The 24,772-nt window shown below is 41.4% G+C and overlaps 1 protein-coding gene across 3 annotated transcripts in view; it reads right to left on the bottom strand.

Moving 5' to 3' along the window:
• The window catches only part of gtf3c2 (general transcription factor IIIC, polypeptide 2, beta), a 115,839-nt gene that overhangs the window by 78,512 nt on the left and 12,555 nt on the right, over nt 1–24,772 (bottom strand). For 2 of the 3 annotated variants that reach the window (XR_005943065.1, XM_041188261.1), the window contains exons 3-7: nt 22,003–22,348; nt 16,920–17,026; nt 15,035–15,112; nt 3,825–3,923; nt 2,141–2,368 (exon numbers count right to left, since the gene is read on the bottom strand). Coding sequence is in view for 2 of the 3 variants with exons in the window: in XM_041188261.1 (XP_041044195.1) it covers nt 2,141–2,368; nt 3,825–3,923; nt 15,035–15,112; nt 16,920–17,026; nt 22,003–22,348 (858 nt within the window). In the remaining variant the exon portion in view is untranslated. The remainder of the gene's footprint in view (nt 1–2,140; nt 2,369–3,824; nt 3,924–15,034; nt 15,113–16,919; nt 17,027–22,002; nt 22,349–24,772) is intronic. The other variant, XM_041188262.1, reaches the window with a different exon arrangement.

Consider the following 24,772-nt stretch of genomic DNA (forward strand, 5'->3'; position numbering starts at 1 on the left):
TAGGGCGAAATTTAGTTCTCTCCCCGGGGGCCTTATCCCACCAGTGCTGATATTCAACCAGCGATGGCTGGGGGCCACGACATGTGGGCAAGCGGCCAGAGTCTTATGCTTGCAGAAAGGTTGTGGGTCCGTCCTACTTGGGCAGCCCATGCCCAATGGAGAGACCTGCCCACCCTTAAAACTAAATCCCACTCCCCCAACTCCTCACTGGGGCTTCTGTGTCTGGCCCCAACCTTGAGTTCAACAACTTTAGATCATGAATCTCTCCTCTGTCCCCACCCCCTTTCCGATCCCCCCTTTTCCAATAATTTATATAGATTATTCTTTTCCCGCCTATTTCCATTATTTTTAAATGTATTTCCATCCGTTGTTCGATCCCTTCCCCCCACGCTACCCCCACTAGGGCTATCTGTACCTTGCTCGTCCTGCTTTCTACCCTTAATGTCACCTATTAGCACATTTCTTAGCTAATACCACCACCTTCAACAGCTCTTTGTCCTTTTGTCAATGACATCTTTTGGCAATCTCCACCTATCACTGGCCCTCTATCCAGCTCTACCTGTCCCACCGCACCCCCCTTAAACCAGCTTATATTTCACCCCTTTTCTATAATTTTTAGTTCTGTTTTTCTATCATTCTTAGTTCTGTTGAAGAGTCATATGGACTCGAAACGTTAACTGTGTTCCTCTCTGCAGATGCTGTCAGACCTGAGCTTTTCCAGGTATTTTTGTTTTTGTTTTGGATTTCCAGCATCCACAGTTTTTTGCTTTTATCTTACCTATCCTACTCCAGGCTCCAGTGATGACCCTGCAGCCTGGGCCTGCTGTAGTAACGGCAGTGGCCACAGCTCTCTCTGACTGGCCAGCAGCTTTCAGAGGAATGATATCCACTCTAATCAGGACAAAGACCCCAATGCTGACCAGTTAAGTGCCTGATTTGCACTAAATCAGGTTGGAGAACTTGGAACAGCCAATAAAGGGTTGCTCTCCAGCTGGGGGACAGGACTACCATCGCAAGCATTAAATTCTGCCCATAATATTTGATCAGCCATAGAACCATAGAAAAGTTACAGCACAGAAGGAGGCCATTCGGCCCATCTTGTCCATGCCAGCCTGAGGACACCCAGATGCCCTATCTAATCCCACCTTCCTGCACCCGGCCCATAGCCCTGCAGCTTACAGCACTTGAGGTGCAGATTCAGGTACTTTTTAAGAGTTTAGAATTTCAGCCTCTACCACCAACTTGGGCAGCGAATTCCAGACACCCACTACCCTCTACGTAAAAATGTTCTTCCTCATGTAGCCCCTACACCTTCTGCCACTTATCTTGAATCTATGTCCCCATGGTTCTAGAATTCTCCACCAAGGGAAACAATTTTATCCTGTCCACTCTATCTATTCCCCTCGTAATTTTGTACACCTTGCCATTGGGAAGACTAAAACCATTTCTTTCTTTCTCCACCATAAAATCTTCTCTGATGTTATTAATTCAATACCCATTACCCAGCTATTTGCTCAGGCTACATCAGACAAAATCTTCTCACCCTGTTTGACATAGAGCTTAGCTCCAAACTCCAAAACTTACCCATCAAAACCATTTAATCCCACAGTCACAATATCAATGCCTCCCTACTTCACCACTGCTGAAAGCCTTTAGCTGTGTTTATGTCCCCGCTAGGGGCAATTTCTCCAATGACAAAAGCTGCCACCTCTCATAACTCTCCCACAATTACTTGGCAGTTGTCCTTTCTCTCACTCTTTTCTGTGGAAATACTAATCTTCCACTCCCCAGTGCAGCCCTTACAACTGCTTCCGTCTCTTTCCTGTTAGTGCCAAATTTTAATTTTCTATTTAAATATCCAACATGAATTAAATTCTGAAGGGCTGAGACTTCACAATAAAAAATTGTATTAATTTGTTCGTTATTTTTATAAACCATGTAGCCAATGACATGAAATTCACTTAGAAGTTTGGCAGAAATTTGAAGTCTTTTTTTTTTACTGTGCTAGGTTAATAATCATGATTGAATACACAGACATTGGATGTTTCTGGTTAATTGTTCACAACAAAGCAAACCAGTTTTTGTGTTTTGTTTCCAACAAGAATCTACAAAGTTTTGGTCATTTTTAGTTATTGCTCACCATTGCTCCTGTTGGAGGTCTCCCAGCTGCCATATCTGAAGTAATGTTGGTTCTGCATGCTGGTCCATCAGTTTATGCCTATCGTCCATTCCTTTATTGCAATAAATAGCTGCATACTGACAGGCAGCTGAGCCCTCTGGGGTCGGGCACCATTCCAGACACCAAACAGGACCACCTACAAAGAAGTTTACATCCCAGCGATCTTTGTGAGCAGGTAGTGACTGGAATCTGCAACATAAAAAATATCTATATTATCAGGAACACGTTCCATAAAATTAGGATTAAATCCTTGGTCTTCTCTCCCTTCAAAAAAAAAGTTATTTCTAGAGCAGATTCCTCCAGACGGAATGCTTGTGGTCCTCACTAACCTCAATGGACCAGAGCGATCACAGCGATACGAAAAATGTAAAGGCAGCATTTCTTGCTCATTTTACTTGAATTCAGTTTCATCAACAGCTTGCATTTATGTGGTTTTAACATAGAAAACTATTCCAAGAGGCACAATCAGACATTTCCCTCCTTTGTTTTGTATTTTCACTTTTTTAATTCAACATATAAATGACATAGGGTAGGGAATCCAGCCAAGGCATCTTGAAATTATTTATTTGTTGAAGATCTGCAATATTAAGAGGGAGACGGTGGCATGGTGGTAATATCACTGGACTAGTAATCCAGAGACCCAGGCTAATGCTCTGGGGACGCAGGTTCAAATCCCAGCGCAGCTGGTAGAATTTAAATTCAATCAAAAACAAATCTAGAATAGAAAGGTAGTCTTAGTGATGGTGACCATGAAACAATCATTAACTATTGTAAAAACCCATCTGGTTCACTGTTGTCCTTTTGGAAAAGTCTGCCATCCATCCTTACCAGTAATGTGGTTGACTCTTAACTACCGTCTGAAATGGCCTAGCAAGCCACTCAGTTCAAGGGCAATTTGGGATGGGCAGCAAATGCTGACCTTAACACCAGCTCCCATATCCCATGAAAGAATTAATAAAAAGGAGGAAAATGTGGAGGGAATGGCTACATCAGATATGCCCGCATTTCTAGAGGCCTGTTATATTAAATTTTTCTTTGGTGAGGGTGAATTTGGTCATTAGCCCTGCTGACTCACCAGGATCAATCTTCTACATGAAATAGCATGTCTGCACAAAGTTATTCAAGTCAATGTGGTTTTATATATATATATATATAGTTTGTGCCTGTAGTCACCTGGGAATTTCCTCAGGGGTTCTCCCGATAGCTATTGTAAATATGGTGAAAGATCAGGAGAAACTCTGAAAAGATATGTAAACAGAGTTTCTGGAGGCCTTCTACAAAAGTTATGGCAACTGATTGGGAAAAGGTCCAAGGACATTTCCAGCAAGAATGTCCATAGATAATCTGCAGTTCTTGCTTCTGCCAATTATTTTGTTTGTGGGGGGAGCAGGCAGGGGGAAGAGCTGGAGTAGAACAGACACACAAGTCGCATGATGTCGGTGTACATCCCTCAGGAAACTATGATCTTTCATCAGAACCCATTGACCCGAAACATTAACTCCTTTCCTCTTTCCGCAGATGCTGCAAGACCTGCTGAGTATTTCCAGCATTTTCTGTTTTATTTCAGATTTTCAGCATCGGCAGTATTTTACTTTTCTACTAATGAACCAACACTGTTCATCGACTTACTGAAAATTTGTCTTACCTTTTCAGTCTCTGAATGATGGGCTCCTCTCGAAGTCCTTCCCTTTTAATTTTAAAAATTGGTGAGTTTACTTCATTGGGCAAATATTTAAGTGATTCACTAAAAGAAAAGAAATCAGTTTACGTTATAGGAACATAGGACTTAGGAGCAGGAGAAGGCCATTCAGCACTCTGAGTCTGCTGCACCATTCAATAAGATCATGGCTGATCTGGCTATGGTTTCAACTCCACTTTTCTGTCTGTCCCCCATAACCTTTGCCTCCCTTATCTTCTGCCTTGAATAAACTCAATGACTCAGCCTCCACTGCTCTCTGGAGAAGAGAATTCCACATGCTAATGACCCTCAGAGAAAAAAGTTCTCCTCATCTCAGTCTTAAAAGAGAGACCTCTTATTCTTAAACTATGTCCCCTAGTTCCCACAAGTGGAAACATCCTCCCGATACCTACCCTATCAAGCTCCCTCAGGATCTTATATGTTTCAGTAAGATCACCTCTCATTCCTTTACGCTCCAATGGATGTAGACCCAACCTGTTCAACAGTTCTTCATAGGAGAAGCCTTTCATCCCAAGAGTGAACCTTCACTGTCCTGCTTCTAATGCAATTATATCTTTTTTCAAAGAAGGAGATCAGAACTGTACAGAGTATTCCAGATGTGGTCTCATCAATGCCCTGTGCAATTGTGGTAAAACTTCCTTAACTTTTATGTTCCATTCCCCTTGCAATAAACACCAACATTCCATTTGCCTGTCTAATCACTTGCTGTACTTGCACCTTAACTTTTTGTGATTCATGTACCAGGACACCCAGATCCCTCTGTACCACTGAGTTCTGCAATTTCTTTCCATTTAAATAGTATATTGATTTTCTATTCTTCCTGCCAAAGTGAACAAATTCACATTTTCCCACATTATACGCCATCTGCTAAATTTTTGCCCATCGTTCCGGTCACCACATTGCAGGAAGGGCATAATTTCTCTAGCGAGATACAGAGAAGATTTACAAGAATGCTGCCAGGGCTTGAAAATTACAACTGAGGAAAGATTTGATAGGCTAGGGTTGTTTTCCTTAGAGCAGAGGAAGCTGAGGGGTGCTCTAATTGAAGTGTACAAAATTATGAGGGGCCTCGACAGGGTAGATAGTAAAGACTTGTTTCCCCTAGCTGAGGGGTCAATTACCAGGGGGCAGAGATTTAAGGTGATTGGTAGAAGGATTGGACAGGACATGAGGAAAAACTTTTTCACCCAGAGGGTGGTGGGGATCTGGAATTCAATGCCTAAATTGGTGGTTGAGGCTGAAATGCACAACTCATTTAAAAGGTACTTGGATCTGCATCTGAAGTGCTGTAACCTGCAAGGCTATGGACCAGGTGCTGGAAAGTGGAATTAAAAGGAGTGGCTAGCTTCTTTTTCTGGCCAGCACAGACATTATGGGCTGAATGGCCTCTTTCTGCACCGTAACTTTTCTATGGTTCTATGGTTAATTTAACCTGTCAATATCCCTTTGTCGGCTCTCTATCTCCTCTTGACAACTTACTTACCTACCTGTCTTGAGGTCATCAGCAAATTTAGCTACCATACATTCAGTCCCTTCATCCAAATCACTGATGTAGAGTGTAAATAGTTGAGGCCCCAGCACTGATCCCTGTGGCTCTCCACCAGTTCTAGCTCGCTAACCCAAAAAAGACTCATCCATCCCTACTCGCTGCTTCCTGTTAACTAATCAATCCTTTATCCATGCTAATGTGTTACCCCATATACCATGCTCTCTTATTTTGCACAGTAACCTTATCAAATGCTTTTTGGAAATACAAATACACTACATCTACAGGTTCCCCTTTATCCACCTTGTATGTTGCTTCCTCAAAGAACTCCAATAAATTAGTTAAACATGATTTACCTTTTACAAAGCCATGTTGACTCTGCCTGATCACATTACGATTTTCTAAGTATCCTGTGATAACCTCATTTTAATACGAACATATGAATTAGGAGCAGGAACAGGCTACTCGGCCCCTCGAGCCTGCTCCACCATTCAATAAAATCATGGCTGATCTGAATGTAAACTCAACCCCACATTCCTTCCTACCTCGATAACCTTTCACCCCCTAATTAATCAAAAATCTATCTAGCTCTGCCTTAAAAATATTCAAAGACTCTGTTTCCACCAACTTTTCAAGGAAGTTCCAAAGACTCACGGCCCTCAAGGAAAAAAATTTCTCCTCATCTCTGTCTTAAACAAGCGACTCCTTATTTTAAACAGTGACCCCTAGTTCTGTCCCACAAGAGGAAACATTCTCTCCACAGCAACCCTGTCACGTCCCCTCAGGATCTTAAAGGTTTCAATTAAGTTGCATCTTAATCTTCCAAATTCCAGTGGATAAAAACATAACCCGTCCAGCCTTTCCTCATAAGACAATTCACCAATTCCTGGTATTAGTCTAGCAAACCTTCTCTGAATTGCTTCTAATGCATTTATATCTTTCTTTAAATGAGATCAGTACTGTACACAATACTCAAGATGTGGTCTCACCAATGCCCTGTACAATGAAGCATAACCTCCCTACTTTTGTAATCGATTCCCCTTACAATAAATGATAACATTCTATTAGCTTTCCTAATTACCTGCTGTACCTGCATACTAACCTTTCGTGACTCATGCTCTAGGACACCCAGATCCCCTGAATCTCAGAGCTCTGCAATCTCTCACCATTTAGATAATAAGCTTCTTTTTTATTCTTCCTGCCAAAATGAATGATTTCACATTTGCCCATATTATACTCCATTTGCCAGCTCCTTGCCCACTCACTCAGCCTATCTGTCGCTTTGTAGCCTCCTTACATCCTCTTTATAATTTACTTTCCCAGCTATCTTTGTGTCATCAACAAATTTAGCAACCCTTCCTTTGGTCCCTTCATCCAAGTCATTTATATAAATTGTAAAATGTTGAGGTCCCAGCACTGATCCCTGTGACACACCACTCGTCACATCCTGTCAACCAGAAAAAGACCCATTTATGCCAACTCTCTGCTTCCTGTTAGCCAGCCAATCTTCTATCCTTGCCAATATGTTACTCCCTACACTATGAACTTTTATTTTCTGCAATAACCTTTTTCAAATGCCTTCTGGAAATCCACAACACATCTGACTCCTTCAGAGAACGCCAATAAACTGGTTAAACATGATTTCCCTTCTACAAAACCATGTTGACTCTGCCTGACTGCCCTGGAATTTTTTGAAGTGCCCTGCTAGAACATCTTTAATAATAGCTCCTACCATTTTCCTTAAGGCAGATGTCAGGATAACAGGCCTATAGTTTCTTGCTTTCTGTCTTCCTCCCTTTTTGAATAAAGGAATTATATTTGCTATTTTCCAATCTAATGGAACCATCCCTGAATCTAGGGAATTTTGGAAAATTAAAACCAGTGCATCACCTATCTCACTAGCCACTTCTTTCAAGACCTTAGGGTGAAGTCCATCTGGAACTGAGGATTTGTCAGCCCGCAGCCCCAACAATTTGCTCAATACTTCCCTGGTGATTGTAACTTTCCCGAGTTCCTCTCTCCCTTCCATTTCCTGATTTACATCTACTTCTGGGATGTTTGTTGTGCCCTATAGTGAAGGCTGAAGCAAAATACCTGTTTAGTTCATCCGCCATCTCCCTACTTTCCATTATCAATTCCCCAGGTGCACTCTCTATAGGACCAACACTCAATTTATTAACTCTTCTCTTATTTAAATATCTATAGAAACTTTTACTATCTGTCTTTATATTACTAGCTAGCTTTCTCTCATACTTTAATTTTTCCCTCACTAATCTTTTGTCATTCTTTGCTCTTCTTTAAATTCTTTCCAATCTTCTGACCTGTCACCCATCTTTACATAATTACATGCTTTTTCTTTAAGTTTGATACTGTCTTTACCCTATTTAGTTAACCATGGATGGTGGGCCCTCCCTTTGAAATTTTTCTTTCTCATTGCAATGTATATATTCTGTGTATTCTGAAATATTCCTTTAAAAGTCTGCCACTGAGCTTCTATTGACATATCCCTTAAGCTAATTTGCCTGTTCACTTTCGCTGGCTCTGTTTTCATGCCCTCATAATTGCCCTTATTTTAGTTTAAAATACTAGTTTTGGATGCACCCGTTTTTCCCTCAAAATTTATGTAAAATTCAATCATATTATGATCGCTGCTACTTGGGAAGCCTTCATTAGGGGTTATCAATTAAGCCTCTCTTGTTGCTCAATACCAGGTATAGCCTGCTCTCTGGTTGGCTCCAGAACGTGCTGTTCTAAGAAACTATCCTGAAAACATTCTATAAACTCACCTACATGACCTTTGCCCATCCAATTTTTCCAATCGACATGTAGATTAAAATCCCCCGTGTTTGTTGCTGTATCTTTCTGGCAAGCTCTGTTCTTTATACACTGTCCTACCGTGTAGTTACAATTAGGGGGCCTGTACACCATATCCACATGTGACTTCTTGCCTTTGTCATTCCCCACCTCAACCCAAACCGCTTCTACATCCTGGATTCCTGAACTTAGATCATCCCTCTCTCATGTGCTAATACCATCATTAATTAACAGACCCACCCCTCCACCTTTTCCTAACTTCCTGTCTTTCCTAAATGTCGCATACCCTTCAATATTCAGGTCCCCATCTGTCATCCTGTAGTCATGTGTATCAGATCGTACGTATTTATTTCTATTTGTGCTATCAGTTCATCTGTTCTGTTTCGAATGCTATGTGCATTTAGATACAGAGACTTTAGTTTTGTCCTTTTATTATTTTTGTGGCATCTAGTCTTATTTGCTGACTTACTCTTAGATTTGTACTCCATGTCCCTTCCTGTCACAGTCTGTTTATCATTTCCCATATTAATACCTGTCTCTCTTTCCTTGTCTTTGTTCTTTGGTTTACCAAATCTTCCCAAATTTGATCCTTTGCCCCCACTATTCAGTTTAAAACCCTCTCTACTTCTCTAGTTAGGCTCGAGAGGACATCAGCCCCAGCACTGTTCAGGTGTGGACCGTCCCAATGGTACAGGTCCCACTTTCCCCAACACTGGTGCCAGTGCCCACTTCTCGCACACCAGTCTTTGAGCCACGCATTTATTTTTCTAATCTTATTTGTCCCAGGCCAAATTGCACGTGGCTCAGTAAGAATTCAAAAATGATCACCTTTGAGGTTCTGCTTTTTAATTTGGTGCCTAGTTCGTCATACTGACTATGCAGAGCCTCCCTCCTCATCCTGCTTATGTTGTTGGTACCTACATGGACCACGAACACTGGATCTTTCCCCTCCCACTGCAAGTTCCTCTCCAACCCTGTTCTGAACCCTGGCACTGGGTAGGCAAGAAAGCCGTCTGGACTCTCGCTCTTTGCTACAAAGGACAGTGTCAATCCCCCTTATAATACAGCCCCCTACTAACAATATATTTTTTTTTTGCTCCCCCCTTGCTTCCTGAACCACGGTGCCATGATCAGTTTCCTCATCCACCCTGCAGCCCCCACTCTCATCCAAACAAGCTGAGAGAACCTCAAACCTGTTCGACAATTGCAGAGGCTCACACTCCTGCCCTGAGTCCCCTTACCTGCCTCACTCGCAGTCACACCCTCTTGTCTCTGGCCACTTACCAAATCAGAAGAGCCTATCCTAAGTGGTGTGACTGCCTCCTGGTATAAAACATCCAGGTAATTTCCCCCTCCCTGATGTGTCACAGAGTCTGCAGCTCAGCCTCCAACTCAGTGACTCTGAGCCAATGTTCCTCAAGCTGCAAACACTTACTGAAGACGTGTTTACCCTGGATCACAATGTTATCCAGGAGCTCCCACATGCTGCAGTCTTGACACTTCACCTGTCCTGCCATCCTGAATGTGTTTTAAATAATTACTTAATTATATTAATCACTTATTCATGTTGCTTTCTTATATATCTTATTAACTTTACAACCAAATTGTGTATTATTTTAAACCTTGCAGATAGAATAGAGCTTATCCACTTACCAGATACTCACCAAACAGCTAGCTCCTTTCTCTGCAGTAGAGCAAGAACCAATTTCTATGGGATGAGAAAGACAGAAAGAGGAAACGAGCAACTCCTTCCCCAAATTCCCCTCTCACCAAACTCAAAGTCTTCATTCAGTTAGTCAGTTTCACTCCGTTTATCAAGGCTGCACTAAAGAACCCTGAATTCATATAAACTGAACTGGGACTACAGGAACCAGATTCAACCAGTTAATTAATTAACTACTCAGCTCTTACAGTTGAGAGCGAGTTTACCCTGTCTAAACTGCAAGAAAGACCTTAGCCTACTTACACAGTACTTTCGAGTTACTGCTAATTATAGACTAGATTACATTTTAAAGAGCAAAATTTAAGAACAAAATGAACACTTAAAACTCCCCTCTCACCAAACGCCAAGTCTTCTCTCAGTTAGACAGCTGCACTCCATTTGCCCAAATGGATTCTAGTAATGTCCCTATGACAGATGTTAGGCTTAGTAGTCAGTAGTTACCTGCTTTCCGTCTCCCTTCTTTCTTAACTAAAGGTATTACATTAGCTATTTTTTGATCCATTGGGACCCTTCCAGAATCTAAGGAATTTTGGAAGATTATAACCATAGCACCTACTACCTTTTAAGACACTAGGATGCAGGCCATCTGGTCCTGGGGGCTTGTCAGCCTTTCGGTCTAATAGTTTCCCCTGCACCTTTTCCCTAGTGATGTTGATTGGTTTAAGTTCCTCCCTTCTGTTCGTCTTTTGATTTTCAAGTATCTTTGGGAAGTTTTCTAAGTCTTCTACAGTGAAGACAGACACAAAATACCTGCTCTTTGGGGAAGAGAATTCTACATACTAACAACGCCTCCACCATTTCCTTGTTTTCCATTATCAATTCCCCAGATTTAATCTCTAGAGAGCCAACACCAGCTTTAGTTACTATTTTCCTATGTAAAATACTTGTAGAAACTCTTACTATCCGTTTTTATATTACTAGCCAGCTCTCTCTCAGGCTCAATTTTCTCCCTCTTTATTTATTTTTTTGGCATTCTTTGCTAGTTCTTAAAATCTGACCAATCTTCTGACTGATGACTAACCTTTGCAGACTTGTACTATATTTCTTTCAGTTTGATACGATCCTTATCTTTTTTCAACCATAGATGATGCATCTTTTGCAAAAGGTATTTCTCACTGGAATAAATCTTTGCTGAGTGAATAAATATCTCCTTAAAGGTCTGCCACTGCATCTCTACTATCCTATCTTTTAACCTAGTTTCCCAGTTCATTTTAGCTAGCTTTACTCTCATACTCTTATAATTACCTTTATTCAGGTTTAAAACATAGCCTTGGACCCACACTTAACCCCTTTAAACTGAACATGAAATTCTATCATGTTAAGATAGCTGTCGCCTAGGGGCTCCTTTACCATGGGGCTACTGATTAATCATGCCTGATTCCCTGGTATAGAATACCCTGCCCCCTGTTGCCTCTAGAATGTACTGCTCCAATAAATTGTCCTGTATACGCTCTATGAACTCATTTTCTGGGCTACCTTTGCCAATCCGATTTGTCCAATATACATATAGATTAAAGTCACCCACGATTATTGCCGTACCTTCCTTATACACCCCATTTATTTCTTCCTGTCCTACAGGGTAACTACTGTTAAGGGCCTATAAACTACTCTCACAAGGGACCTCTTACCTTTCCTATTTCTTATCTCTATCCAAACTGTTCCTACATCTTGTATTTTAGAGTTAAGCTCATCTCTCACTGCTGTACGAATGACATGTTTAATTAGCAAAGCTACTCCTCCACCTTTCCCTAACTTCCTTTCTTTTCGAAATGTCAAATACCCTCCAATATTCAGGTCCCAGCCTTGCTCACCTGCAACCATGTCTTTGTGATGGCTTTCAGGTCATATATTCATTTCTATCTGAGTGGACAATTCATCCATTTATCTGCAAGCATGCAGATACAGAGCCTTTAACCCTGTCTTTTTACCATTTCTGGTCTTATCTGTTGCTGCACTCTTAAGTCTGTACTCTGTCCCTTCCTGCCACACTGGTTATTTTTACCCAAATTGCTGCCTGACTCTAGTGCCTTGTTCCTTCCCTTTGATTTACTACATCCCCTTTAACACGATCTCTTCCCCCCCGCCAATATTTAGTTTAAAGCTCTTTCTACCACCCTAGTTATATGACTCACCAGAACACTGGTCGTAGCGTGGTTCAGGTGAAGCATGTCCCAACGGTACAGCTCCCACTTTCCCCATTACTGGTGGCGGTGCCCCATGAATTGATACCCATTTCTCCCGCACCAGCCTTTGAGCTGTTAACTGGTTGGTTACAGGTTTAGACTAAACACAACTAATAAACATAGTCTACATTCATTATTTTCTATTATTATAAAAGCACTTTGACGGAGTTAAGTACATGACCTGCATTTTGATAGCACATTCAGAAAATATTTTGGGACAGAATAATAGTCGCTAGAATTGTTATTGATAATGCAGCCACTTCATGGAGGTCACATCAGGACAAAAACATAAGCACTTAGCTGACTTTGAAATTATGTTGCTTTTTTTTAACCAGGGAATGAAGCAGCACAGATAATTAACCTTGATGAAATATCTTGAAAAACCTGAACAGTACACTATATGAAAGGCTGATTTTTCCCAACAACTCCCACTGCTCAGTTAGAGTTGCATCGAATTATCAGCACTGAAACAGGCCATTCCACACAATAAGCTTAGGCTAGAAGTTATTGTCCACGAGTCTCTTTCTACCTTACTTCATTGAACCCCATCAACATGTCCTTCAATTTCTTTCTCCCTCACTTGTTTACCCTTTGTTTTTCCCCTTAAACATATCTATGTTATTCGCCTTAAACACTTCATGCGGCCGCAAGTTCCATTTTCTTGCCATTCTGAGTAAAGAAGGGTCTCCTCAATTGCTTCCTGGATTTATTAGTGACCATCTTACATTTATGGCTCCTAGTTCTAGAATCCCTCACATGTAGAAACATCATCTCTGCTTTTACCCTACTGAACTCCTTCATAATTTTAATTACCTCCAACAGGCCAACTCTCTTCTTCCTTCTAGATAAAAGTGCTCCAGCCTATTCAGTCTTTCCTAATGGTTGCACCCTCTCAACTCTGGTATCAATCTTGTCTTTTGGACAATGTCCAATGTTTCTATGTCTGTTTTGAAATATCCAAGGTGTACAGTGAGTTGCCCCGGGGTCATTACTAGGGTCACTGCTTTTCTTGAGTTACATTAATGACAGGGCATAATTTCAAGATTTGCAGATGATTTGGAAGTACTGTGAACTGTAAGGAGGATACTGATAGATTTCAAGAGGCCATAGACAGTCTGATATAATAGTTGGACATTTGTCAGATGAAATTTAATTTAAAGAAATGTGAAGTGATATATTCTGGTGGGAAGAATGAGGAGAAGCGATATAAAACAAAGGGTACAATTCTAAAGGTACAAAAGCCTGTGACTTTATGTGCACAAAGTATTGAATGTGGTGGGATAGGTTGAGGAAGTGGTTGAAAAGCCACAGAAGATCCTGGGCTTTATAAATAGAGGCACAGAATAAGGAAGATATTAAGAATGTTCATAAAACACTGGTTCGGTCTTAACTGGAGCACTGTGTCCGGTTCTCGGCCCCACACTTTAGGAAGGACCTGAAAGTTTTATAGAGAGTACAGAAAAATTTTACAAGTTCCAGCGATGAGGGGACTTCAGTTACATGGATAGATTGGAAACTCTAGGCTTGTTGTTGTTCTTATAGAAAAGAAGATTAAGTGGGAATTTGATTTTTAAAAATGTTCAAAATCATGAGAAGTCTATCAGAATAGCAACAGGAGCAACATTTTTTTCTTTTTACACAGCGAGTGATTAGGATCTGGAATGCACTCCCTTGGATTGTGGTGGAGGCAGATGCAATCACGGCTTTCAATAGGTACCTGAAGAGAGAAAATTTGTAGGGCAATAGAGCAATGGGAGTGGGACTGGCAGAGAGCAGGCATGGACATGATGGGCCAAATGATATCCCCTTGTGCTGTAACCATTCTATGATTCCTTTGATAAGGCCAATAGTGTAGCAGAGAACAAGGCTTCGGATTCCCAAAACCAGAACATGTACCCATTTTCTCAATCAGAAAACAGATTCATGTAGTCAGACCAGGCACACTTTGCTGCCTAATAATGGTTGTAAGGGCCTTGAAGAAATTAAGGTGTACAGAATTTGTTTTTAATATTTTACAAAATTATGAAGTAGGTAACCTCTATCTGGAAAAAGCTGCCATGGTCAGCAGCAGAAGTTCCTGTAAGTATAGGCCAATATGCACATTTATCTCAGTTGGCTGTTAGATCAAGGGGGTTTGAACTAAAACGTGAGGAAAGTTATGCTTCAGTTGTACAGAGCTCGGTCAGATCCCATCTGGAGTGCTCTATTCACATTCTGGCACCAAACCTCAGGAATTTATACAATGGCTTTGAGGGACAGTAGGGATACAGCACATTCACCAGAATGATATCTGGCTTAGAGACTTAAATTCTGAGGACAGGTTTCATAAACTTGGTGACCATTTCCTTGAGTTTGGAAGATTAAGGCATGATCTAATTGTGATGTTTAAAGGGAGGTGGGGAGCTTGGAATGTGGTCAGGGGTGCAAAACAGAAACTGGAGCCAAGGCACAAAGAGCAGATGGAGGGAAAAGTCCAAAGGTAAAATTTCTTTCTTTATCTTGACCCCCATTGCTCATGTTGCTGCTCCACAGTGACACTTGTTGTTCTAAGCCTGTAACTGCATTTAGCCTCTTAAATCATCAGTCTACAATAGCAGCTGTTGTGATACCAGATAAGGTGTTGCTAAACTGTAGTGTTACTTATGGTAATAGGATGTTTACAATGAAAACCCGGTCGCAACCCATCTACAGATTTAGTAGGCATTGCAGGTTAATCTAATCTACAGACACCATAAAAACTGTCGATAATGGCATTCTCAAAGCATTTTGAAATTTAATATTGTGACTTGCCTGTAAATTTTAATGCATAAATAGATATACACAGACATGCAGATAATTTTAATGCCAAGTCTCAGTTCAATTCTCAACTTTATAAAGAAGTGATTTGACAGCTGTAATATATCATATGGAGTTTCCTGTCAACAAGAATAATTTGTAAAGTTACTATTACCTTTGAGAAAGAAAACTCCAGTCTTGCATTGAAGGCATCCAATGTGGAAATACCCATGGGGAGTGATGTTCCTCTCGACTGTTGAAACAAGAAATGTATTTAGTTCAGTTATGTACTTTCCTAACTTGACAATAAGTGCATTGTACATGTCAGAAAATAAATTATGGAGCTATCGGGTTTTTACATTTTCAACATTTAGACTATCTGCTCAGTTACCTCATCCAACTTCTCTCTCAAACCAATCCTTCCCTGACTCCCCATCTCCCATTTACTCTCACAGGCTTCACCATGCCCATCTCATGACCACACATACCTTTCCTTTCTCTAACTTTCATCTTTAATGACTCTCTTTGCACACACACCAGTTTCCTCTCCTTGAAAACTGACATCATGTCCCTCTTCAAAACGCCTGTTTCCAGATCTCTCCAAATATTGCCCCATGTTTAACCACCCTCTACTCTAAGCCAACAAATGAATCGTTGTCAGCCACCTACACGATCACATCTGCCACAATTTCCATTTGAATCCCTGCAATCTGATTTCCACCCTGCAGTACCTAGACAGTCCTGGTCAAATAAACAAATGACATCTTTTCTCACTGTTACCATAAATTATCCTTCCTTATTCTCCTCAGCTTCTCCATGTTGTTACACAAGATAATCCACTCCATCTTCCTCCATCACTTCTCTTCCATAATCCAATCTCACAAGCTATCCTTACATGGTTCTACTTCCACCAGTACTAACATACCTTCAGCAATGATTTTACTTGTCCCTAGATGGTCACCTCAGGAGTGTTGCAAAGTTCTATCGTTGGCCTCCTCCTATGCCTTGGTTACAAACTGCCTTTTAATGATGTTATTCACAAACATGGAGTCAGCTTCCGTACCTACACATATAACATGCAGTCCTATCTCTCCGCCATCTGCCTCAATTACACAACAATTATTGTTAGCAGTTTACTTGTTTTATATCATGTTAGAGCGGAGGGAGAATATTCTCCAACTAATCATCAGGTAAACTTTATCCTTGCCGCAAAATCCTTCTCTCTCTCTCCTCAGCTACTTACTCAGGCTAAGCCACTGTACAATCAGGTTCAAATTCTGCTTAAACCTAAAGGTCATCGATCTGAAACAGGATGCTGCTGTCAAGCCAAAAAGACGTTCTGCTTATCACGCAAGTAATTGGTATATGAATTTCAGTGCCAGTGTGATGCTAGGTATGTAGGCTGTACATCCCAAACACTGGCGGATTATATCAAACAGCATGCCCCTTCGCTATTCGCAACAGGAAAGGTACAGGCCCACTCAACCATGCTTGCAAAGCTCAAAACACAGTGTCCAACTCTAGGTGAGATTCTGCAATTGGACAACATTTGGTAAATAATCCTGTGTGCTAAGAACTCCGTTGACAACCAATTTAAAATTGTCAGTCAGGCTTGCAATGTGGCACATTTACGTCTACTGGAAGCTACATACATTAATACACAGGGCCCTGTTCTTTGAAGACAGAAAGAACACGTGACACACACTGCGCCTACTTCAGCCAAACAAAATAAGTGGCAGCCATTCACTGGTTCATTTCCTAGGGCAATGACTTGACCAATCAGAGTTAAGCTGTCTGTTTTAAATTTCAAACAATGCTTGACAGTTAACTGTCCGCGACCATCCACTGGTGCATTCTCCATGGCAATGCCTCTGCCAGAGTCCACTTATCAACCAATCAGCACTCTCTTCTCATACAGTTGTTTTGGTATTTGGTATTTTCTTGCGAATTGTTCTGATGAGTGCAAGATGAAAAGCTTTGACAATAAAAGTCCCTTTTTTTCCAGCAAGATAATAGTTTATTTGTTTTTTTTTCATTGAAAAAGAAACTCTGAGACTTACTGCTTTCTTGTAATTGTTGTAGCTTCCCACACTGGTACCATTATAGTATTAGGAAGGCCATTTGCAAAATTTCCAAATAGCCGACGTTTTGTACTGCAACATTGTTTCTGAAAATAAAATATTTAAAAGTTATTTCTTTATAGACATTTCTTTTTATAAAATCCAATACTCAGGCCAAAAGGACCCCAAATAAAATTGGTTCAATCATCAAAATTTACACTAAGCTCAAATGTTTCTTCAGTCTAAACTTTGTATGTTAAGGGCATGTTGTCTCTAATATAATAAACTGCACTCAGGGTTTGATCTTGGCATTTCTAAAGAGCTGTGTTGAAGTGACAAAGGGCACAATTTGTGATGTTATATGTGAGCATGGGAGGTTTTGTACCACAGTGGGAGTGTCCCTACCTCTGGGCCAGAAGCTCTGGGTTCAAGTCCCACTTCAGGGCTTAATGGCCATGGAAAGTATGTGCATAATGTGACCAAACAGGTCGATTATCAGCTTGTAAATCCTTCCAATACACCTGATGGTAGGCAGTAAAGAATGAGTGTGTTTCCTGCTCATCCATACTGTAGAAGGCAACGGCAAACCACAGCAGTATTTCGCCAAGCATAATCATGGCCCAACCAATGGAAGCCCATTGTCACCATCATCAATGCCCTCTTAGGAGGAGGAGGAGGAGGAGGAGGAGAAGGAGGAGGATGAGGAGGAGAAGAAGGAGAAGGATGATGATGATGATGATGTGAGCAACATGATATCCGATCAACACAAATAACTCAACTGCTTCACGTAACCACTGTGTGCAGACCAACTGAAGTAGTCTACCCTATATCATTAAAAACACGCATATTTGAATGATCAAAACATTATTGTTATTTTCCTTTAAGCCATTTTAGGGGCAAAAATAAAGGGAGCTTTATTCTTAACTTAGTCAAGCTATAACTGAGCTGGGAATACTTAATGGTGACACTGGGTGCCAAAGTCAAACCTAAAAGGTCACTACCACCTCTTTAAATTTTGAGGACTCCCAAGAATAACCTGAATTTGAAGCTCTTGAAAACATCAACTAAAGATGATCAACAGGCGCAGACAAGATAAAAGACAATGACAATGGGCAAACCTGACAATGATTTGTTAGGCATCATAAAAGTCTATGACAGACTACTGTTCTTCCAGATTAGTTTAAAACAAGCTTCTAATTGGTTATGGTCTCAAACCAGATAATACTCTAACCATCAGGAGTTGAAATGACTCCAACAGAACAATGCTATCAATGAGGCAAAAAGATCTTAATTCACCTTTAAGTTATAGCAGCATGTGCCATTCACATAGCTTTTCCAAACTACCAAGAAAGCCACACACACAAAGGAACATCATTCCTGTGATTCTCTCTTTTGGAGATAAGCCACTACCATGAAAACATTTTCCATAGTCTTGAGATATTTTTGACATTTTGTATCAGAGCCACTGATATGAAGTCAAAAGGCTCACAAATTTAACTCAGAAGCCTGACAGCAATAGTGAAGTCAAAACTTTTTTTGTCCTGGTGATGGTGCTGTTTTAGCAATCCAAATATTTGTAAATTCAAATTCCACCATGGCAAGTTTTGAAACAGAACTCAACACACATGGTAGTTTTTGGGATATCAATGGAAAAAATACTTACCATGAAAGCTGCCAGTCTGTTAAGAAAACTCCACTGGTTCACAAATGTTCTGCATAGAAGCAAACTTGCAACCCCTACCTGGCTTGATTGACCCATGAATCAAGTTTTACAGTACATGGTTGATTTTAATGCAATCTGAAGCCACCCAATTGTAAACAATTGCTTTAGGGGTGAGCTGTAAATGTGATCTTGCCAATATTGTCCACGTCATAAGAAATAAAACCTCCTGTTGCCTGGTTACCAAGGCTGTGGTTTTCCTGTGGGTTTTGTAGGCACAGGCAGTCCACACCTTCTTGGAGGAAGGACCGGAAATTCCTTCAGGTGGAAGGGGTGGCAAAGACACAAGGTCTTCAAGGACATACTTTGTGATTTCCTGTTTGCCAATGACTGTGCACTAGCTACCGATTCAGAGCTGGGCGTGCAACCTGGCACGGGCGTGCTCCGCTCTCCCAACCCAGCGCGGCCGTGCTCCGCTCTCCCAACCCGGCGCGGCCAGGCTCTCCCAATGTAGCACGGGCGTGCTCTCCCAATGTACGCCACAACTTCGGCCTCACGATCAGCACAAAGATAACTGACAACCTGCTCCAGGAAAGCCCTATTTCGAGTCTAAGGTTTTAGTCCATGACCAGAATCTGTTAGCAGTGGATAAGTTCACTGATATTGGCAGCATACTCTCTCAACCTGTCTATATTAATGACAGGGCACATGCAAGAATTGCCAAAGCAAGTGGAGCCTTCAGCAGACTTTAAACGTCAGTCTTTGAACGAAGAGGAGTAAGTTTGCCTACCAAACGGAAAGTCTATAGAACAACAGTCATGCCCACTCTGCTCTACGCATGTGAGATTTGTACTGTGTACCAGTGTCATGCCAAGAAGCTCAAACACTTTCACTTGAGCTGCATTCGGAAGCTTCTGAAGATCAGATGGCAAGACAAAAATACCAGACACTGAGGTGCTTACCCGAGCTGGCATGTCCAGTATCTACATTGAGAACTGAGTTTGGCTGGTGAAGTAGCCATAATGCTTGACACTTGCTTATCAAAGCGAATCTTCTACGGAGAGCTTGAGTCTGGTGCATTCTCATGGTGGTCAAAGGAAGCATTACAAGGACACCCTGACTTCTTCACTTATGAGTTTTGATACTGACTTCATGACACGGGAGAAGCTCACCAAGGCCGCATCTGGCGCAACCAAATAAAAACAGTGCAGCCTCCTTTGCAAGCAGATGAACATCAAAGGGAGAGAGAAACCGCAAGGAGAGGCAATCCCAAGCCAGCAACCTGTCCAAAAGTTAATCATCCACTGTATCCTGTCCTACTTGCAGCAGAACCTCCTGGGCACAGGTTGGCCTTAGCTGTCACCTACGTACCCACTTAAACCCCACCAAACACCCCAGATAATGAACATGGTCATCTTTGCCTTGAAGGACGAAGAAAGAAATCCCATTTTAGGGTGAGAGGGGTCAGTGAAGAGGAAAACAGGTGTCAAAGGTTCATTGGAGATTTGATTGATTGGTTTTTTTCCCTGCCTCCTCCAAGTAGTTCTGTGAATAGAGGGTAGCAGGGTGCATTCGCCAATATGCTTCAGTTGCACAGGACACTGGTGAGACCACATCATGAGTATTGGGTACAATACCAGTCTCCTTATTTAAAGAAAGATGTAAATGCATTAGAAGGTTTACTAGGCTAATACCAGGAATGGGCAGATTATATTATGAGGAAAAGTTGGACAGGTTAGGCTTGTATCCACTGGAATTTCAAAGAGTAAGAGGCTACTTAATCGAAACCTTTAAATATCCTGAGGGGTCTTGACAGGGTGGCTGTGGAGAGGATGTTTCCTCTTGTGGAAGAACCGAGAACTAGGGGTCACTGTTTAAAAATAAGCGGTTGCTCATTTAAGACAGAGGAGGAGAATTTTTTTCTCTCAATGGGTTATGAGTCGTTGGAACTCAAAAGTCGGTGGAAGAAGAGTCTTTGAATATTTTTAAGGCAGAGCTAGATAGATTAACAAGGGGGTGAAAGGTTATTGGGGTAGGCAGGAATGTGGGGTTGAGGTTACATTCAGATCAGCCATGATCTTACTGAATGGTGTAGCAGGCTTGATGGGCTGAGTGGCCTGTTCCTGCTCCTAATTTGTATGTAATGTGTACATGGCTGCACCATATCTGCATAGGGCAGACTTGATGCACTGGATGGTCGTTTCCCATTCTTCTTTTTATATGTTTCAATGTGCGGGTGAAGGTGAAAGTTACAATTTTTTCCCCTCCAGATAGAACATGGAATATTTTAGCACATGTGGTTGTTGACATAGACAGTATTATTTCAAAGGAAATTCGAATATATTTGAAAAGGAAGAATGGAGGGAAAGGGCCAGAGGAGTAGATCACTGTAATTGAAGAGATATTTTCAGCACAGGCACAATGGGCCTCCATCTGTGTAGTAATCTCCACCATTCTCTGATTCTTCATCAATTTAAGAACATCCAACAACTATATCCAAATCCTTTTCTATCTGTGCCAACAGGTTTTCATCACATGACATGTTTCACCAAAAATGGCTATTCAGGAAAGTAGTAACAATATTCAAAAGGGAACGGAGTAAATATTTGAAAAAATAGGAATATATAAAAAAATGGACAATGGGGAGGGAAAGGAGTTTTTTTCAGATAGATCCAACTGACGTCACAGCACTGGTACAGAACACAATGGATCAAATCCCTTTAATTACTATGAATCTAAGTGTGTTTGGCATTTCCTGATCTGCATGCCACTAGTCTTTCAATTAGCCTTCCCAAAAAGCGAGCTGGCTGGCAAGCAAGAGCGGTGTCCTGGGTGGCACCAAAAGAAAGCAACCAAGGGGAAAGGAAGACTTCCTCGTGGAGCTCAGAGGATCAATCTAGCTCCTCCCGGCAACACAAGTAAAAAAACACAACTTTAAATGGCCTCTGCAGGTGATAAAGTTACACATCTTCCATTCTAAGGCCAGAGTTAAAATTACTGTAAGGGAACCAATGAAGTGTCATCGGACCATGATCTGCATATATAAAGCTGGGCTCTACCAGCTCTAGGTGATATTCTTGCCAACAATTCAGAAGAGCAGCTTAAGACTGAAGGTGGCAATAGCCACACAAGACGTGAGTGATAGGTCACCAGGGCAAGTTTAACTGCCTTCCCACCCGCTCTTGCCAGGCAGGCAGTCTTAAAATTACTCCAGCAGTGTTTATACCACTCAATAAATTAGCAATAATTTTCAATCCAGAATTGCTGACGGTCCCAAAATATTAAAATATAGAGATTCTGGAAGCAATTGTGTGAGGTTCTGTCCCATGCTGAGAATATAGCATTATAAGTTACCATATAGTCATACAGGAAATGGTTACGTGCAGATGACTGCAGAGATGGACTGTAATGTAAATAACTCACATTTATTGAACTCCTTCTTTGTTTCTGCCCTTCCCCATCATGAAAGTCATCCAGATCGGACTCAGAAACATCACTGGGTGCTTCGACTTCACTACCTTCTTCTTCCTCTTCTTCATCAGTTACTCCATCGGAGACCACAAAATCTTTGTCATCTGACAAGTCATCAAAAACGTCATTGACTTTTTTCTTCTTTCTTCCTCTTCCTCGTTTAGGGGAGTACTGTTCAGAAAGTGATTGATCCCGAGGTTGATCTGGTTCACTGTCATTTGTGATGTCAACCACATCATCTACTTTATAAGAAGGTGATTTTATTTCTTCTACTATTTCATGCAGGTAAAGCAAGGCACTGAAAGAGAACACAAATCAGCTTAATAGATAATATATACACACATTAATATTAGATGATAATACAGGCAAGTGCAGGCTACTTCATGTAATGAAACATAACCTGTCTTCCATAACACTCTGGTTGGGGTTCCATTCTTTCTGCTCCCACTTCTGCCCATCCCCCACCCCCAACTAAGCAATTACATCCTTTGTACAACATAAGCCAATGCATGACTTCAAAAATACAATGCAACTTAGCCTCTCTATGTATTATTCTGGAAAAAGGTCAAATATACAGAAGATAAAATAATAAATGCTGTAACGTATTCCAATGCATAGAACAAGTAGACCATGATTGACAGACTACACAGGCACAAAGAAACAAAATGATTACAGTGCACCACAATGCATCAAAAGTTGAGCATGTGGTACTGTGGAGTAGCACAGTATGAACTGTAATCCTTTCCGATTTAGAGTTATTAATCTTAGCTACTTAATAGTCATCAGAGCTAGCAACAAGCAGAGATGCGGTGTTTGCAAACAAATAGTGAAACAGTCAGTCACTGTGTGCACCTTTTGGAGGTAGTTTCACAAACCTGAGATCCAAGAAAGGCAAAAGGAAGAAAGCACCTCAAAAGGAAAAAAGATGGCCGTGTAATGCAATAGGATCTGCTTCACATCTAACTCAGAGTCTTGATGGCGCAAAATGGATCCTAACATGACACTAACTGGCAAACTCATGCAGAAAAGCCACAAGGTGCCTGGTGTAGGAAACAGAGAAATGTCTCAGTAAGCAGTGCTGTTTGGACATGGAGGTAGGGCAGTGAGAACTTTAATCCTACTCTATTTTACCGTACAATGTCACAATACAATTATGGATAAGGAAGACTATTCAGGTCCATTTTGGTTTAATCATCCAAAATGAAACCAAAGTATACATGGTTTTTAAATACCAAGGTTTTCACCTCGGCTACTCAGAGTCCAATTCAGGTATTAATCAATCTGTTAATTTCCAATGTCAGTCCTAGAATTAATGCCAACTAGTTTGAACCAGAGGTCCTTTGTCCTATTTTCACAATTTAACTTAAAGATAAATTTTCAGATTTATCATTTCTATAGTTTACAATCTGTACATCCAGGTCACCTCTCAAGATGCCTTCATGCCTGAAAAATTTCTTCAGGACTCTAACACCAGGGATCGCCTTAATGCTCTCTCCACGCTCTTTCCAAAACTTGAATCCCATCCTTATGCCTTGGTGTAGAGCACAAAACTGTATAGTTTGATCATGATTTTCTGACTTATATTCCAGTTTCAGCTATGAAGTTTACCATTCGAATGGTTTTACTGAATGCTGTTTTGCATTGGTTGGACTTACTTAGCATCAAATGTAATAGGACTTGTGTCTGAGCTCAGCTTGGTTTAATGGTAGCACTCTCACCTGAGACAGAAGCTTGGGGTTCTGGCCACACTCTAGGGCTTCAGCACTTGTTCAGGATGATACTTCAGTGCAGTACTGAGGTAGTGCTGCATTGTCAAACATTTCAGCTTTTGGATGGGATGCTGTACTGAGACCCCAGCTGCCTGCTCAGTAAAGTGATGCAAGGGGTCATCGACAATGCTATCAAGCAGCACTTGCTTAGCAACAACCTGCTCACTGATGCTCAGTTTGGGTTCGACCAGGGTCACTCAGCTCCTGGCCTCATTACAGCCATGGTTCAAACATGGACAAAAGAGTTGACAGTTGAAGTGAGAATGACTGGTCTTCACATCAAGGCAGCATTTGACCAAGTGTGGCATCAAGGAGCCCTAGCAAAACTGGAGTCAATGGAAATCAGGGGGAAAACTCTCTGCTGGTTGGAGTCATACCTAGCACAAAGGAAGATGGTTGTGGTTGTTGGAGGTCAATCATCTCAGCTCCAGGACATCACTGCAGGAGTTCCTCAGGGTAGTGCCCTAGACCCAACCATCTTCAACTGCTTCATCAATGGCCTTCCTTCCATCATAAGGTCAGAAGTGGGGATGTTTGCTGATGATTGCACAATGTTCAGCACCATTCGTGACTCCTCAGATACGGAAGCAGTCCATGTCCAAATGCAGCAAGACCTGGACAAATATCCAGGCTTGGGCTGACAAGTGGCAAGTAACATTCATGCCACACAGGTGCCAGGTAACAACCATCTCCAACAAGAGAATCTAACCATCACCTTTTGACACTCAATGGCATTACCCCCCCCACCATTGTGAATATCATTGACCAGAAACTCAACTGGACTAGCCATATAAATACTGTGGCTACAAGAACAGGTCAGAGATTTGTATGAATCCCGCGGCAAGTAACTCACCTCCTGACTCCCCAAAGCCTTTCTACCCTTTACAAGGCACAAGTCAGGAGTGTGATGGAATACTCTCCACTTGCCTGGATGAGTGCAGCTTCAACACTCA

This window comes from Carcharodon carcharias, chromosome 5 (assembly GCF_017639515.1).
Source record: "Carcharodon carcharias isolate sCarCar2 chromosome 5, sCarCar2.pri, whole genome shotgun sequence".
NCBI classification, from domain to species: domain Eukaryota; kingdom Metazoa; phylum Chordata; class Chondrichthyes; order Lamniformes; family Lamnidae; genus Carcharodon; species Carcharodon carcharias.